Below are 18,255 nucleotides of genomic sequence, written 5' to 3'. Positions count from 1 at the left end.
ATCCCAAAGCCTACGACAATACTGAAACTCACCTAATTCCAAGAAACAGGAACATCTCTGGCAGTGCTGGTACTGAAACAGAGCTACCTTGGAGAGGCAGTAAACACTAAGTTCTAAAGTTACCAGGCTGCCTTCTCTCAGCTATCACATATCAATGTTTCTAAACAACTTAATGATTATGATTAGTTAATTGTAAACCCTTATTCAAAGTTGGAGTGACAGTCGAGTAACCTGAACTGTTTGGGAATGTTTGCACGGGAGGACGATTAGACTGAGTGGGAAGTTAGGTATCGAAGTGTTGACATTCCTCTGAATGTTTGCCATGCACAATGGGATAAACTGAAATAAGCTGTGGTGATTTGCTTCACTCATCACTTAGTACATTAGATTCAAATTGAAGACTTAGCTCGTGTGAGATGCTGGGCCTAAGAAGTAACAGGAGGTCACTGTGATTAATAACCCTATTAGCCCATGGCAAATTGTAACTGAATTGTAACTCAACACTGTGACTCTGTAAATTGTACAGTTATTTGGTTACAAATCAATTGTCAAGAACTGTAAATAAGCAGTGAATTCATTTTTGATATGCAAGGCTGTGCATAATTTTCCTTCTATTTGATTGTGGTTCAGATGGAACAAAGGGCAGAATATTGACTACTATTATAGTAAATTTCTGGAATTTTGTTATGAATTATTTAATTTGTTTAAAAATCGAGAGCACTGGAGTTGTTAAAAATGCCCAGTTGTGTAAATATGACTTTACACAGTAAATCTTCAACATACTTGCTTGTTGGAAATTTAAAATGAAAAAAATAAATTGTGAAAAGCACCAAGGGATTTGCTTCCTCACAAATGCCATACAATTGGATCATCTAGCATCATGTTTTTTTGTGTGCCACACATTCAAACTTCATTGAAAAATTGAATGTAATTAAAAATTGGGGAGGAACCATGTGAGTTCAATGTATTCTGTTATTTTCGTTCCACATTCTCTGTGTCTGATTAATTAACACACAGAGGACTCAGGACACACATTGAGATGTCCAAAGCCATGCAACCCATGATTGGATGTTACTTGCAGTGTGTGCCATCAACATATTTGCCCAGACCCAATAGCACCTCCCAAACCCATGACCTGAGTGCCAAGAATGTCAAGGGTAGCAGGTGCATGGGAACACTTGCAGCTTTCCCTCTGAGTCCCATACCATCCTGATTTGGAAACATATTACTGATTTTCATTGTTGCTGGATCTAAATCCTGGAACTCCTAGCCCAACAGCACTGGACGAGTACTTTCTGCAAAAGGACTGCAGCAGGTTCACCATAACCTTCTGGAAGGCAATTAGGCCATAAATGCAGACCTTGCCAGAGATACCAAAACTAAATAAAACAAAACTACTACTGTTAGACCACTAACCATTGTTGAGGACGAAACTGGACTGGATTGTAATGCCTAATTTCCATGGGTGCCCACTCTCTGAGGCCTACTGCTCCCCATAACAATCCTGAATATCTAAAGCATAAATGAGTTACTTGTGCCCAGCATTGCTCTGGTGTTAATTATGAGATATATATTGTAAGTGCTTTTCCATTCATATCTCATTTGACTATTTCCATTTTCATGCAGACACAATGCCAGTGGAAAATCATGGAGAAAATCTACAGGAGGTCTGCAGCAGCCAGCTGTAGGATTGGAGAAGGAGCCTCATAAAAATAGCTATAAAAGGCCCTGGAGCGAATAATACACATTTGAAGATAGAGTTAGGGAGATAATTTCATCTGTACTAGGCAGAAGGATACTTTGCTTTGAACATGCACAAGGTCTTTTTATGGCTTTTATTTTTTGTGTTTATTAAGGCGATAACTGGTGGATGAAACTCCATCCCTTTAACAAACTCAATGTTAGTATTGCACATTCCCAGGAATAGTATAGCCTAGCGAATACAAAAATCCCCCTGCTCCAATCAACCTCAGAAAATCAAACTCTTCTGTGTTAGTATGAGACTTTTATTTTCAATTTTCTACAGCATTCCTGTGGCCTTTCTGAATGAAATTGTCAATTAACTTATCACCATGGGTCCAAACACAGTGCAACAACTGAGTTGGATTGAAAGGGAGGAAGTGGATTGAGACAGCCTAAACTCCTTTCATATAGCAGATTTTTTGCAAGCAGACAGGGCACCCAATCTACCTCATCAGTCTAAGCTGGATTTAGAATCTGAACCTAAAAGTGTTTCAGGCACTGTACTATATTGTTCACTCTTGTGCAGAATCGATCATATCTGTTTCTCATTAATGTAAGATCATGATCAGGTTGCCTGCAACAATCTCTTTAATGGTCAGTTTGACCTGATGAAACATTACTTATTAATTACCATAATGGAACTGAACCATTCAGTGAAATTTACACCAGTTATAATGCTGAATTCCTTCCAGTGAAAATATGGTGCCACTGCTGAGACCTGGAATTTAGAGCAGCAATGATCACACAAGAATTACTGCAATTGCCCAAAGGTTGAAATTGTGTAAAGCTCATTATGGTTAAGAGATTGTCTACGTAGGGCAATTATATAAAATGGGACTGCTTGCCTGCATAGCTGAGCTGAAAACTCAATCTATCCAAAGCCAAAAATACATGGAAATCCCAGCAGCAAATGTCATCACCTCTGGCACTTTGTTTCTGCAGCAAGGGAAGAAATTTACCTCCCAGTGTGTTGTTCAGTGCCCTTGGAGGCGATGCCTTTGTTATGTTTCAGCCCTGCCTCTCAAGCAGATAAATGGGGTGCAAACCAATGTAAAGCAGCTGAGACTCGCGCAGTCAACAATGTTGCTATACATGATAGGCAAGTTAAACCACGAGATGCACTTCATTCTTTTTCTATTAATTAATTTATTATGTGAGATTATAAGGTAAACATAAAACACAGAATCTGAGTAAGAGGTTCCCTGAAATGTGTTCAGCAGATGTAGTACCAGGATATAAATGCTGATGGAGTGCAGGAAACCTTAAGATAGTTTTCAGCCTCTAAAAGTGTATAAAAGAAAAACATCCACCAGTTTAATTCAGTCAAAATGGCACATAAGAAATCCTGTCCTGATTCTGTCAAGCTAGAAATTATTATAGACTTTGGATAATTTAAAACACAGGAGCATTTTCTACAAATTGCAGTATTTAGTCCGTGAATTAGGACCACGCTAATACTTTCTTTTATCAACTGCAAATTGTCATATTAAGACATTTACATCTTATAAATAAAAAGAAATTCAGTAAGGGTTGCAATGCAATAATTAGTCACAATCATTTCCACCAAAGTGGTAGAAAAGGGTGTAAGTTGTACAATTTAAGTAAGCATGAAACAAAAAGGCAATGCTAGAATTTTCTAGAGTGTTCTTATTTCAGTTAGTCTCAAAATGCTTTACAACCCATAATTCAACAGAAAAGAACAGTTCTGCTTTTGAAGTCTTTACTACTGGGTGGAAAATTGACACAACAAATTCTCTCAATACCATCCAGCACAAACCTGCAGTGAAATGGCTGCACTTTTACTGTCACATGCAAAACCCATTAGATGTTATTGTATCTAAGGGAATGTGCTCAGACTGTGAGACTCTAAAGAAGTCAAACTCACCAGCTGTCTCCTGGCTCAACTTCAATGGCAGTGCCTAAAAGAGAAAAAAATAGAACTTTCAATTTAACCCGACAATGGTCCAGATGAGCTTGAAAGCTAACACAGCTGAAGACAATCCTGAAGTCCAGTGCAGTCCTGGCAAACACTGAAACTATGAGACAGACACTGGGCAAAAAGAACGGTCATAAATGCTTAACTAATCCAATCCAAGATGACTGAGACAGACAGTTAAATGTTAACTGTCCCATTCCCAAATCATTAAATATGGATAGTGCAAGGTTAGGAAGAAAATATTAATCACAGGGAATACTTGATAATTTCAGAGATCGGCCTTTGTTTTCTCCCTTAGAGCACTTCACAGCAAAGAACAGTTGAGATGGATGTAGTCAACTCTGATATCTTTCCAATCTTTGGAGTACTTTTTCCAAGATGGGTCCACAACCAAGGCTAAAGAACTTCGCCTACACATTACAATGGGCCAGATCAAAAATTATAGGGGGATCTTGATCAGCTAGGTAAGTGGGCCGAGGATTGGCAAATGGCTTTCAATTCAGGTAAGTGGTGAGACCACTTGGAGTATTGTTACAGTTCTGGTCACCCTGTTATAGGAAAGACATCATTAAACTGGAGACAGTGCAGAGGATGCTGTCAGAACTCAAGGGCCTGAATTATAGGGAGAGGTTGGACAGACTAGGACTTTATTCCTTGGAATGTAGAAGATTTAAGGGTGACCTTATAGAAGTGTATAAAATCATGAGGGGTATAGATGGGGTGAATGCACATAGTCTTTTTTCCAGGGAAGGGGAATGAAAAAATAGAGGATGTAGGTTTAAGGTGAGAGATGAAAAATTTAAAAGGTCCCTTCTTCACGCAGAAGGTGGTATATACATGGAATAAGCTGCCAGAGAAAGTGGTTGAGGCAGGTACAATAACAGCACTTAAAAGACATCATGATAAGCACATGGATAGGAATGGTTTAGAGAGAGCAATGGGAGTAGCTTGGTGGGCACTATGGACAGGTTGAGCCAAAGGGCCTGTTTCCATGCTGTATTACTCAATGACTCTTAACTGGACACAAGTATCCTGTCTGGATGTCAACCTAATTTCAGGACATTCCAGTTTGATTCAGTTGATACCTGAGGAATCTGCCAAATGAGGGTTCCCGAAGTACAACGTTGAAGATAAATATTCTGATATCTGTAGGAACACCATCTGAAAGAATTAACCTGGAAGAGTCCTGCACAACTCATGCTATGTATTGGATAAGGCACAACTACAAAAGCATGATTAACTTTAAATCAAATAAAGCTTCACAGGTAAAACTTCACAGGCAAAAGATACAGAAAATACAGGGACAATGCAGCGTAGTTATGAATAAAAATACTAATAGTAACAAACTGAATTAATGTAATTACTCCACAATGATGTTATATTTTTATTTGTTTATAGAAATTACCCAAAGAAGAACTGATTTGAAGTAGTTCAAACAGTACTTGTTTATCCTCTTATCCCATGGCATCATCTTTTTCCCAAAAGCTTTCCACACAGTGCTGAATTTAATATTTCCCACTTCTGTCATATTCAGTCACTCAGATCACAGTCAGCGTGTGGGATTCCCAACCACAAAAAACTTGCACAGAAAAAATTAGTCACAGAACCTTCAGGGTTCAAAACCTTGTTTTGTCAGTCTGCCTTTAATCTGTTTAGTCTGTACAGATCCTACTGGTCTTTGTTGAGACCACTCCCTCTTTATTTTCCTCTACACCAATGAAGCTGTTCAAAAATGTATTGGTTTCCACTTGAGAAGTCCGCTGTAGAATGAGGTTTGTCATTGCTACATCAGATTTACCAGAAACATGTATACTGTAAACTTCCAATAAAGTACAAGCCTTAATCCTTGATGCTTGCAAAATCAGGGTTCTTAGTGATGGTTTTAAAGTAAATGATAAACACATTATGATTGTAAGTAATAAGGTAATAAAAACTTGGCATGGACATTAAAACAGGAAATGCTAGATATCTTCAGGCACTCGGGTAGCATCTGTGAAGAGGAAAACAGAATTAATGTCTCAGGTCAATGGTCTGACAGGTTTCCATCTGTTTTAAGATTCCTGGAATTATAATGATCAGTCTTGAGTCAAGCAATTGGAGTTAAAGTACAAAGAAAATGATAAAATAGCATGGATTTTGTGGTGAGAAGAGACTACAAAACGTCCAATAATTTTAGGTGGAGGCAATGTTGCGGAAGGTTAGACTTCCATCCCTGATGGTGCACTCATATTTTGGATGCCCCATGTAGTTATTCACAATCTAGCCTCCTTGTGTGGGGCTAGATAGCAAGTAACTATCTAATCACAGCATCCAAACACACTCGCAAAATGGATATCCAGCTAGATGTACTTCTGCAGGTTTCCCGAGATGGCCACCTGCCTCTATGCACCTGTCCAGTAAAGTAGCCTTTTCTAGCAACTCCAATGTTTAATCCGATTAATAAATGAAAATGTTCAAAGAATTTGACAATTCAAAAAAAAATGTGCACTGGTCTTTCCTCCTGGGTTGTGGAAAACTACACAAGAGATTTACCAATTCCTGGAGATTTCAAGGTGGACCTGGAGGTTTGTCAATGCTTATCCTTTTTCCAGTTGGAACATTTCAGAGAACAGCCCTGATGGAAATGGCAAACCTCGACATCGACTTGAGATCAAATCTGGGGCCATTCATGCCTGCATACTTCACTTACTCAATGTTTATTCAGCTCAGCCACCAGGTAAGGCCAAGCCGTTATTTCTTTAAGCCACCCACTACTGAACTTAATGAATTTAATTTTACTTGCATTCTAATTAAATTGTATTCTCAACACAGCCTTACATCTGCCTTTTATTTAACATAATCACTTGAGTGAGTCCTGAGTCCTGATGCAGGGTTTCACCCCGAAACATTGACAATTTCTTTCCTCCTACAGATGCTGCTTGGCTCACTGAGTTCATCCAGCAGATTTGTTGCTGAATTAACTATAGCTTGCCTACGACTAACAGCCAATAGAGTTAACACAGGAACAAAATAAGACATAAGTACAAAAAATCTGTTGGACATTTGCAAATTAAAGAGAACAGAAATCAGAAAATTCAGTTTTCTTCCTGGTGATAATGGGGTTTTATTATAGCTGTTACCTCACAACAATGAACATTCAGAAAGCTACAATTTAATTTTTTTTTACCAGTGGTATTAACTTTATTTAAAATAATAAAATTTAAAATAAAACTTTAAATAAAATTAGTTTGCGAAGGGGATGGGAAGCAGAGGGGTAGGTCAGAGGAAGAAGTGGATGTGGAAAAGTCAGATCTAACATGTAGAGAGGCTTTGAGGAAGGAGAAGCAGAGTACAGGCTATAAAAGTGGTAAGGCGGATGGGCTAAAGTGCATTTACTTAAATGCAAGAAGTATCAGGAATAAGGGTGATGAACTGAGAGCTTGGATAAGTACATGGGACTATGATATTGTGGCTTTTGCAGAGACTTGGCTGTCACCAGGCCAGGAATGGATATTGAGTATTCCTGGATTTCAGTGTTTTAAAAGGGATGGGGGAGGGGAGAAGAGGAGGAGGGGTGGCGATACTGGTCAGGGACACTATTACAGCTGCAGAAAGGGTGGATAATGAAGAAGGGTCCTCTCTAGAGTCAGTATGGGTGGAAGTTAGGAACAAGAAAGGAGCAGTTACTCTACTGGGGGTATTCTATAGGCCCCCCAGTAGCAGCAGGGATACTGAGGAGCAGATTGGGAAGCAGATTTTGGAAAGGTGCAAGAATAACAGGGTTGTTATCATGGGAGACTTCAACTTCCCAAATATTGATTGGCACCTGCTTAGTACCAAAGGTTTAGATGGGGCGCAGTTTGTTAAGTGTGTCCAGGATGGATTCCTGTCACAGTATGTTGACAGGCCGACTAGAGGGAATGCCATATTAGATCTAGTATTAGGTAATGAACCAGGTCAGGTGACAGATCTCTTGGTGGGTGAGCATTTGGGGGACGGTGACCATCGCTCCCTAACCTTTAGCATTGACATGGACAAGGATAGGAGCAAAGAGGACAGGAAGATAGTTAATTGGGGAAGGACAAATTATGAGGCTTTTAGGCTAGAACTTGAGAGTGTAAATTGGGATGACATTTTTGGAGATGCGGTCGTTGTTCAGGGATCTCCTGCAGGGTGTTAGGGATAAATTTGTCCCGGTGAGGCAGAGAAAGAATGGCAGGGTGATGGAACCATGGGTGACAAGAGAGGTGGAACAACTTGTTAGGAGGAAGGAGGCAGCATACATAAGGTGTAGGCAGCAAGGATCAGATAGGGCTCATGAGGAATATAGGATAGCAAGGAAGGAACTTAAGAAAGGGCTGAGGAGAGCAAGGAGGAGACAGGAAAAGGCCTTGGCAAGTAGGGTTAAGGAGAATCCCAAGGCTTTTTTCATGTACGTGAAGAGCAGAAGGATGATGAGAGTAAAGGTAGGACTGATTAGAGACAAAGGTGGGAAGATGTGCCTGGAAGCTGTGGAAGTGGGTGAGGTTCTCAATGAATACTTTTCTTCAGTATTCACCAAAGAGAGGGGTCTTGATGATGCTTAGGATAGTGTTGGTGAGGATAATGTTCTACCGCACGTAGATATCAAGAGAGAGGATGTGTTGGAACTGTTAGAAAACATTAGGACAGATAAGCCCCTGGGCCCTGACGGAATATTCCCCAGGCTGCTCCGCGAGGCGAGGGAGGGGATTGCTGAACCGTTGGCTAGGATCTTTGAGTCCTCGTTGTCCACGGGATGGTACCGGAAGATTGGAGGGTAGCGAATGTTGTCCCCTTATTCAAAAAAGGTAGTAGGGATAATCCAGGGAATTACAGGCCGGTGAGCCTTATGTCTGTGGTGGGTAAGCTGTTAGAAAGGATTCTAAGAGGTATGATCTATGAGCATTTAGAGAATCATGGACTGATTAGGGACAGCCAGCATGGCTTTGTGAAGGGAAGATCATGTCTCACAAGCCTGATAGGGTTCTTTGAGGAGGTGACCAGGAAGATTGATGAGGGTAATGCAGTAGATGTGGTCTACATGGATTTTAGTAAGGCGTTTGACAAGGTTCCACATGGTAGGCTTCTTCAGAAGGTCAGAGGGCATGGGATCCAGGGAGGCTTGGCCGTATGGATTCAGAATTGGCTTGCCTGTAGAAAGCAGAGGGTTGTGGTGGAGGGAGTGCATTCAGATTGGAGGGCTGTGACTAGTGGTGTCCCACAAGGATCAGTTCTGGGACCTCTACTTCTCGTGATATTTATTAATGACTTGGATGAGGGAGTAGAAGGGTGGTTTAGCAAGTTTGCAGACGACACAAATGTCGGTGGTGTTGTGGATAGTGTGGAGGACTGTCAAAGATTGCAGAGGGATATTGATAGGCTGCAGAGCTGGGCTGAGAAGTGGCAGATGGAATTCAGTCTGGAGATGTGTGAGGTGTTACGCTTTGGAAGGACAAACTCCAAGGCAGAGTATAAGGTTAATGGCAGGATTCTGGGTAGTGTGGAGGACCAGAGGGATCTGGGGGTTCATATCCACAGATCACTGAAAGTTGCCTCAAAAGTGGATAGGGTAGTTAAGAAAGCTAATGGGATGTTAGCTTTCATAAGTCGTGGGATCGAGTTTAAGAGCCGCGAGGTAATGATGCAGCTTTACAAAACTCTGGTTAGACCACACTTAGAGTACTGTGTCCAGTTCTGGTTGCCTCATTATAGGAAGGATGTGGAAGCGTTGGAAAGGGTGCAGAGGAGATTTACCAGGATGCTGCCTGGTTTGGAGACTCTGGATTCTGAGGATAGACTAAAGGAGCTAGGGCTTTACTCTTTGGAGAGAAGGAGGATGAGAGGAGACATGATAGAGGTATATAAAATATTAAGAGGAATAGATAGAGTGGACAGCCAGCGCCTCTTTCCCGGGGCACCAATACTCAATACAAGAGGGCATGGCTTTAAAGTAATGGGTGGGAAGTTCAAGCGAGATATCAGAGGGAGGTTTTTCACCCGGTGAGTGGTTGGGGCATGGAATGCGCTGCCTGGGTAGTGGTGGAGGCAGGTACATTGGTTGAGTGCAAGAGATTGTTAAGTAAGCATATGGAGTAATTTATAATGGGGGATATGTGGGAGGAAGGGGTTAGATAGTATTAGGCATGGTTTAAAGGTCGGCACAACATTGTGGGCCGAAGGGTCTGTATTGTTCTGTGGTTCTATGGTTCTATAGTTATTGGGATATCAGACAGAATTATTAAATACAATATTAAAAAGTTAATATTATTTTTGATACAGTAGATTTACTTATATTTTCAAAGATAAAAAAAAAATTCATAAAATATGGTGGAAATACATTAGAGGGCCATGTTGTGCTACCAACACACTGGAATAGAAAGGCAAGTTTTCCAACACTGAAGGAGATTGTAAGTTTGGTATTAACGACTTACATATGATGGAACCCTGCTTAGATGGATCCTTGGTTGACTGGATAGAGGAGGAAAATTGCATGTGTCATCAGCAATTTCAGTTCGTCAATAAAGGATAATATAGTCAACTGGTTTTGTATGCAGTCTGAGGTTTATGGAGTCACTTCAAGGCTGTAGGGAGTCAAAATGTATTTTTCAGCTTTTCCAGAGGGCAATATAAGAGGGAAAAGAAGTGGCTTGAATAAAGAACACAGGCAAGGGAATAAATTTGGGGATAGGACAGAGACAGGAAAGAAATGTGGAGATCAAACATCAAACTACTTACCACCCTATTCTCATTGTTACTGTTCATTGCCTTTTCCCCTAAGTCCTGTAAATAGTGGTCAGAAACACTTGGCTCTTTAAGCTTTACAGGTTGCAGTCCTATTGCTTTTGTAGGATTATTAAGTAATTTTCAAATGCCACGGGCAATGCAAACACCACCCACTGGAATTCAGCTAAGGGTGTCTAACCTGCAGTCCTTAAGAGGATTGCTTCTGTTATTGAAAATAAATATTTTTGGTTAAATTGTCTCTCCCAACCTGCTGTGATCTCTCCATACTCTTTTCTGGGACTCCATTCACCCCTATGTTAAGGCTCCACTTCTGGTTTGGCTCTTAGGAAGAGCTACCAAATCTTCCACCTTCAAACCACCAGCAATTTGTAACATTGATTTTATTTGCCAGAGCTGAACCAATCAGATGAGGACTGATTATGAAAATGGTTCAGGCCTCACACTGATTCCACTGGGCAGACAGTAAGTTTGCAACATCCACCTCCTGTCTGACATGCCGGATAAATGCATGTTTGTTTCAGAATATGTGGGTGGCAATTTGAATCCTTTAAAATCACCCCTCCTTATTAATTTATCACAGTATGCTCTAGATTACATACAGAACTTTAGCAATTCCTGACTTGCTATTAAGTTTTTGCACTGTGAGAGATTTTCCTTCATCCAAATTTTGTTTAATCACTTCTTTTTAACCAGACATTTTGTAGATATTTTGATTTTAGTTAGGTTTCTGGTTAATGTGTGAATTTTTTGTCTCTACTTAGCTTTGAACATATGGCCTTCCTCAAATGGAACCGAACCCCTGCCTCCAATACTTTTGCTCTAAGTGCCAGGCTCCGACTCTGAATCTTTTCCAAATCCTGATTGTCCCCCAATCCCTGATCAATCTCACTGCTAATCACCCCTTGAAACCTGTCACTCCTCAGCCCTGACACCTGATCACAACCACCACTGGACACAATCACAAGCTTCTTATACTTGACCACAAACCTCCAAACCCTACCCCCATTTCAGACCTGCACCCTGTCACTGAGATCCCCACATGACCCCAGTCAAACGCTCCCCACCCTCAGAACACACTGGGGCCACTGAGGCACCAATCATTCAACTGATGCCCACCCAGACCATGATCACCAGAAACCTACCTTGCCATCTTTTTAAACCCCCCCTCCCCCAAGTGTTTGATAAGACACTAATCATCCCTACTTGCCCCACCCCTTAGCTGTTGCCACTTCTCCTTTACCTAGGCCATTTTTTCTTAGTGCTAAAGAGTGCAGATTAAAATGATGCACTTTAAAAAAGTTTCTCTTGAATATTTGTTGCTTCTTTTATGTTGTAAAGAACATCTAGATCAAGAGCATTGAGAGTTATGCTTCAGTGAAGTTGTGCTGAATTACTGTGTCTTTTGCTTCATTGACGAAATGCTCCTTGGAGAAAGGATGCTGATGTGGCCTTTTGTTTAGCTATTGCTGCATTGAATGCAGAGTGTTTCATTCCCTCAAATAATTAATGAATGTGACCACAAAATATTTACAAGTAAGTTATTCCCTAATTATGCTGCTTTCCTTTTTCATTCATTTTGCAAATTCCTTTGCTTAGATGTTAGAATAGTTACTGTTGCAATATTTGACAACTGACTTGAGCTGGTATTACAAAAACTCTATCATAATTTTACAGACAGGGAAATTGAGGAGTTATATTTTTTATTTCCTTTTAGAAGTACCAATCAAAGACACTGGTGAAAATCTCGTCAATGTATTGTTGTAGTCAATTAATAACAAAATGAGAGAAAAAGGCAGATAAGACCCGCAGCTGAACTGTGGTTACTTAGCTTGAGTTTAGAGAAAGACCAAGGACTAGAGATTAGATAGCAAGATCCAATGCTTTTACCACTTCGCAATTCAGTTTTGAGAAAAACAATTGCAAAGAGAAATTAAGCAACTATGAGTTCCCAAAGGCCTCGCTATTATAGCCGTTCCACAAAGTGGGGTGGTCCCCAAGCAATAATTAGTCCTCAGACTGTGGTTCCTGAGGCCCCACTCAGACTGCCTAGATGGCCTTCTGATACTTTGTTGCTGACAAAGGCTTTTTCAACTATCTAAGTGTTTCTTGTAACCAGAAGTATTTAAAAACAATTGAGATATAATTAAATAATTAACATTTATAAAATTAATCTAATTAAAGCTCATTTATCTGGTATAAATTAACTGAAAACATTAACCAATTAAAATAAAAAAACACTTACTTTCTTTTTACCATCTAGGTCAGCGACCTCCATTCGAAAGGAATGGGTCCACACTCGATACACCAGCCATGTCTGGTGTAAAACTGAGGGGTCAAGTATGAAATGTATCCTGCTGCTCAGCTCAGGGATATCCAGAACCACTAATGGACTCAGTGATTCTCTTCGAATTGCTGGCAAATGGTGGGTACATTTCAGGCTAGTATCTGAACTATTGCATAATCTGCAAAGGCTGTGTTTCTACACAAATAAAGCATGGACAGATATGATATATGTGGTATGCAATCTGCAATGAGTAAGTACAGCTAGGTTAGTTTGTATTATGTAAAAATAAATACCAGTTTGGAAACCAAGCTTTGCCAAGATTTTCAACTAGCAGAGAGTGTATATTAATAGAGTCATAAATTCATGGAGTTATACAGCACAGAAACAGACCCTTCAGCCCAACTTGTCCATGCCATCCAAGGTGCCTTCCTGAGCTAGTCCCATTTGCCTGTATTTGGCCCATATCCCTCTAAACCTTTCTTATCTATGTACCTGTCCAAATATCTTTTAAATGTTTCAATATACCCACCACCCTCTTTGTGAAAAGTTTGCCTCTCAGGTCCCCTTTAAATCTTTCCCCTCATACCTTAAACCCATGCTTGTTAGTTTTAGACTCTCCTAGCCCAGGAAAAAGACTGTGACCATCCACCTTATCTATGTCCCTGTGATGTCACTTTCAAGGAAGTATGGATCTGTATTCCCAGGTCCCTCTGTTCTACCTGAGCCTGACATCAGTCGTGGGTAAATTATTGGAAGGTATTCTAAGGGACAGGATATATTTGGATAGACAGGCCCTGATTAGGGACAGTCAACATGGCTTTGTGCGTGGTGGGTCATGGTCTAACCAATCTTATAGAGTTCTTCGAGCAGGTTACCAAGAAGGTCAATGAGGGAAAGGTGTCTTAATGGACTTTAGAAGGCCTTTGACAAAGTCCCGCATGGGAGGCTGTTCCAGAAGGTTAAGTCGCTTGGCATTCAGGATGAAGTAGCCAATTGGATTCAACATTAGCTCAGTGGGAGAAGCTGAAGAGTGGTAGTAGATAGTCTGACTGGAGGCCTGTGACTAGTGGTATGCCGCAGGGATCGGTTCTGGATCCGTTGTTATTTATCATCTATATTAATGATCTAGATGATAATGTGGTAAACTGGATCAGCAAATTTGCAGATGACACCAAGATTGGGGATGTAGAGGACAGCAAGGAAGGCTACCAAAGCTTGCAGTATGACCTTGACCAGCTAGGAAAATGGGCTGAAAAACGGCGGATGGAATTTAATGCAGACAAGTGTGAGATGTTGCATTTTGAGAGGACAAATCAGGGTAAGACTTATACAGTGAATGGCAGGGCTCTGAGGTGTGCGGTAAAACAGAGGGACCTGGGAATACAGATCCATAGTTCCTTGAAAGTGGCATCACAGGTAGACAGGGTCGTAAAGAGAGCTTTTGGCACTTTGGCCTTCATAAATCAGGGCATTGAATACAGGAGTTGGGATGTTATGTTGAAGTTGTACAAGACATTGATGGAGCCGAATTTAGAATATTGTGTGCAGTTCTGGTCACCTCCTTACAGGAAAGATATCAATAAGCTTGAAAGGGTGCAGAGAAAATTTACAAGGATGTTGCCAGGACAATGACCTGAGTTATAGGGAAAGGTTTAATAGGTTAGGACTTTATTCCCTGAAGCGCAGGAAAATGAGGGGAGATCTTATAGAAGTATACAAAATTATGAGGGGTACAGATAGGGTGAAAGCATACAGGCTTTTTCCCCTCAGGTTGGGTGAGACTAGAACTGGAGGACATAGGTTTAGGGTGAAAGGAGAAATATATAAGGGAAATCTGAGGGGGGGACTTCTTCACTCAGAGGGTGGTGTGAGTGTGGAATGAGCTGCCAGCAGAAGTGGTAGATATGGGTTCAATTGTAATATTTAAGAGAGGTTTGGATAGGTGCATGGATGGGAGGGGTTTGGAGGGATATGGTCCGGGTGCAGGTAAATGGGACAAAGCAAAAGAACAGGTCAGCATGGACTAGATGGGCCGAAGGGCCTGTTTCTGTGCTGTAGTGTTCTGTGACTCTATGATTTTATAAACCTCTATAAAGGTCACCCCTCAGCCTCCTTTGTTTCAGGGAAAACAGACCCAGCCTATCCAGTCTCTCCTTATAACACAAGCTCTCCAATCCCAGCAACATCCTTGTGAAACTTTTCTGCATCTTCTCTAGCTTAATCACATTATTCCTAGAGTATGGTGACCAGAAATGCACACAATTTTCCAGGTGCAGCCTCACAAATGTGTTGTACAACCGTAACATGACATCCCAACTCTTGTACTCGATGCCTCATTCAATGAAGGGAAGCATGCCATATGCCTTCTTCACCCTGGCTACCTGTGTTGCCACTTTAAGGGGACTATGTTCTTGTACCTCTAGGTCTCTCTGTTCTACAACACTCCCCAGGGCCCTGTCATTCACTGTGTATGTCCTACCCTGTTTAACTTCTCAAAATGCATTGCTTTGCACTTGTCTGAGTTAAATTTCACCTGCCTGCCCTTTGCCCAATTTCCCAATTGATCTAGATCCTGTTGTAACCTGAGACAACCTTCTTCACTGTTCACCACACCACCAATTTTGGTGTCATTCGCAAACTTACTCATCACGCCACCTACATTCTCACTCAAATCGCACTGATCCCTCAGGCACACCACTGGCCACAGGCTTCCAATTTGAAAAGCATCCTCTGCTACCATCTTCTGATTCCTTTCACTAAGCCAATTGGCTAGCTCACTTCGGATCCCATGTGATCTAACCTTCCGGACCAGCCTACCTTAGGGCCACTTGTCTAGGGCCTTACTAAAGTCCATGTATACAATGTCTACAGGAAATTAAAGATAGGGAGGTCTTAGGGGGAGTTGGGGTGTTGGGGTTTAGGAAATGAATTTGATTAATATAACAGCAATAGTGGTAGTGACTCTGTGCAAATAAACTAAATGAGTTATATTTTACTTTCCATTGAAGTCAATTCCTCTCCCAGAAAGTCCAGTCGTAATGCATGATCTTTATGCAAAAGTATTTGCCACGTCCCTTTTGTTATTTATTGTTTATATATTTACAGCAATGCAAACAAACTCAAAACAATTCCATGGATCGTTTGGATTTAAAGTGAGTTTTTAATGAAAATATTCCTCAGACTCTGCCCTTGGAAGAATTTCCCAACATTCCTTAATAAAGCAACTGTACCTTTAAAGGGTGTTAATAAACTAATCACCTTATGCTCATTCTGCTCAAAGAATTATGGCCATCACAAAAGGCTGTCATTTTGTATGACAATGCTAATGTTCCTTAGGCAATTTTTAACATACCTGTTCATCCATGATTCCAATGTTAGTAACATTTAACATAGCCACATCATGGAAATGCTATCTGAGGCATTGTGTGTAATTGTATCGTATTAACAGATTTGCTTGCTTAAGTTCAAATGTTAAAAATATTATTTGGGTCTTCAAAAGGTTGTACTTTCAATCAAAAAGGGAAAAATTGCAGCATTTGCCTTTGAAACAAGAGGTTGCGAATCCACTGGCTTTTAAAAGCAAATTGAAAGCTTTGGAGCAAATAAGTATTGCTAAATATCATGTACCAGTTGCTTAGTTGGTAATAAGATGCCACGGATTATCATCAGAAGAATAAAAGGAGAAATCAGAAGAAATATTTTTTACACAGTGTGTCATTAGGACATGAAATGTCTTTTTCCACAGTTTTAAAAGCAGGGACAATAACATCATTCAGAATGGAATTTTAAAGTTAAATTATAAAAGGATGTGAGAAAAGAACAAGGAAATGGAGAAGAATACCAAATCACCTGATGAAAGGCTAGAAAGTACCTTGGGCTGAATGTCCCCTATCTGTCTTGTAATTCTTATGATTTCTGTGACTGCCTTAAACTTCAAAACTGAAATCCATGGAATAAGGAAACAGTAGCAACCTGACCATGAAATTGGCTTTTTTTTTGCCCATCTCTATTGCCCTTGAGAAGGTGGTGAACTGTCTTGTTGAATCTCTGGAGTTCTTCTGGTGCAGGTGTTCCCACAGTCCCCTTGGATAGGGAGTTCTGGGATTTAAACCTAATGATGATGAAGCAATGGCAATATATTTCTAAGTTAGGATATGTTAAGACTTTGAGGGAACCTTGCAGGTGTTGGTATTCCCAAACATATTTTCCTGTTATCTTTCTCTTGTGAGTTTTGGAGGTGCAATCAAAGAAACATTGGTGAACTGCTGCAATGTGTTTTGTGGTTGGTACAGACTGCAGCCACAGAGAACCAGAGATGAACTGAATGAATGTATTAGGTGGAAAGTTCAATGTTCAATGGGCTGTGCTGTCCTGGATACTGTTGAGCGTCGTGGGTGTTGATGGACCTGTACTCACCCAGGCCAATGGAGACTGTTCCATGGCACTTCAATTTGTGCTTCGCCAAAAAAAACTTTGGGGAGTCAGAAGGTAAATCGCGTGCCACAGGTCAACAAGCCTAAGTTTGCTGTCATAGCCAGATTATTTTCAATGGATGGTTCAGACAAGGTTTTGTCTATGGTGAACCCTAGGAAATTGATGGTAGGGTCAGTCAATAATGGTAATTCTGTTGAATGTCTCAGGAGTAGTTGGAGTCTCCCTTGTGAGTCTAACTCCAATGCCAAGAGTTTGTATAGCATCAATATTAGTTGTCACATAGCAGCCCATGTCGGAATGGTATCAAAGCATTGCTTTATGCAAGCATGGGCTGATTTATTATCTGAGAAACAGAGAACAAGATTAAACACTGTGCAGTCATTGACAAACATTCTAACTGTATGACAACCATTGATGAGACAATTCACATAATTATAATGAAACCAAGTCTGAAATAAAATCTAGAGTCATGTGAGCCCAATAAAACTGAAAAAGAGCATCAGTGAGCAGGTTATTGGTGTGTAAGTGACACTTGAAAGCACTGTCTACAATATAGTCCACCACTGTGCTGACGATTAAGTGCAGACTAATGGAGCAGTAATAGTCAGATGGGATTTGTCCTGCTTTTTATGAACACCATATACCTGGGCAATTTTCAGCACTGTTGGATAGATGCCAGTGTTGCAGCTTGCTTAGAGGTGAAGGTAGTTCTGGAGCTGAGGGCTTCAACACTATAGCCAGAATGTTGTTTTCTTCCATAGCCTTTGCTGTGTTCAGTCCCCTCAGCCATTTCTCGGTGTCACATGGAATGAGTCAAATCAGCTAATGATTGATTGGGGGCCTCAAAGATAGCAACAATGGAGCATCCACTCACTACTTCTGGCTGAAATTTTCAGCAACTCATTATATACAGAGGTATGATGGTTCTTGACATGACAGTGCTAATGTCCTATCTTGATGCATGAAAGGACAGTGACTCACACACCTTCCCTTGAAAGAAACTGGAAGTTTTGGGAAAATGGAAGGGAAACATATAATTTTACATTTTGATTTGGCATCAAAAAAGTTACCATCTTCTTTGTTTGTTAGAACATAAAATTTACTTGTAACACAG

General features: G+C 40.6%; 1 protein-coding gene across 5 annotated transcripts in view; it reads right to left on the bottom strand.

Annotated features, from left to right (window-relative positions):
* LOC127575827 (stAR-related lipid transfer protein 13-like) overlaps window positions 1–18,255 on the bottom strand; it is a 425,779-nt gene that overhangs the window by 200,549 nt on the left and 206,975 nt on the right. For 4 of the 5 annotated variants that reach the window (XM_052025973.1, XM_052025972.1, XM_052025971.1 and 1 more), the window contains one exon: window positions 3,629–3,662. In XM_052025973.1, the coding sequence (XP_051881933.1) occupies window positions 3,629–3,662 (34 nt within the window). Of the gene's footprint in view, window positions 1–32; window positions 113–3,628; window positions 3,663–18,255 lie in introns of those variants that run through there. The other variant, XM_052025979.1, reaches the window with a different exon arrangement.

Source organism: Pristis pectinata, chromosome 11, assembly GCF_009764475.1.
Source record: "Pristis pectinata isolate sPriPec2 chromosome 11, sPriPec2.1.pri, whole genome shotgun sequence".
Lineage (NCBI taxonomy): Eukaryota > Metazoa > Chordata > Chondrichthyes > Rhinopristiformes > Pristidae > Pristis > Pristis pectinata.
This window is presented reverse-complemented; position numbering and strand designations above follow the sequence as displayed.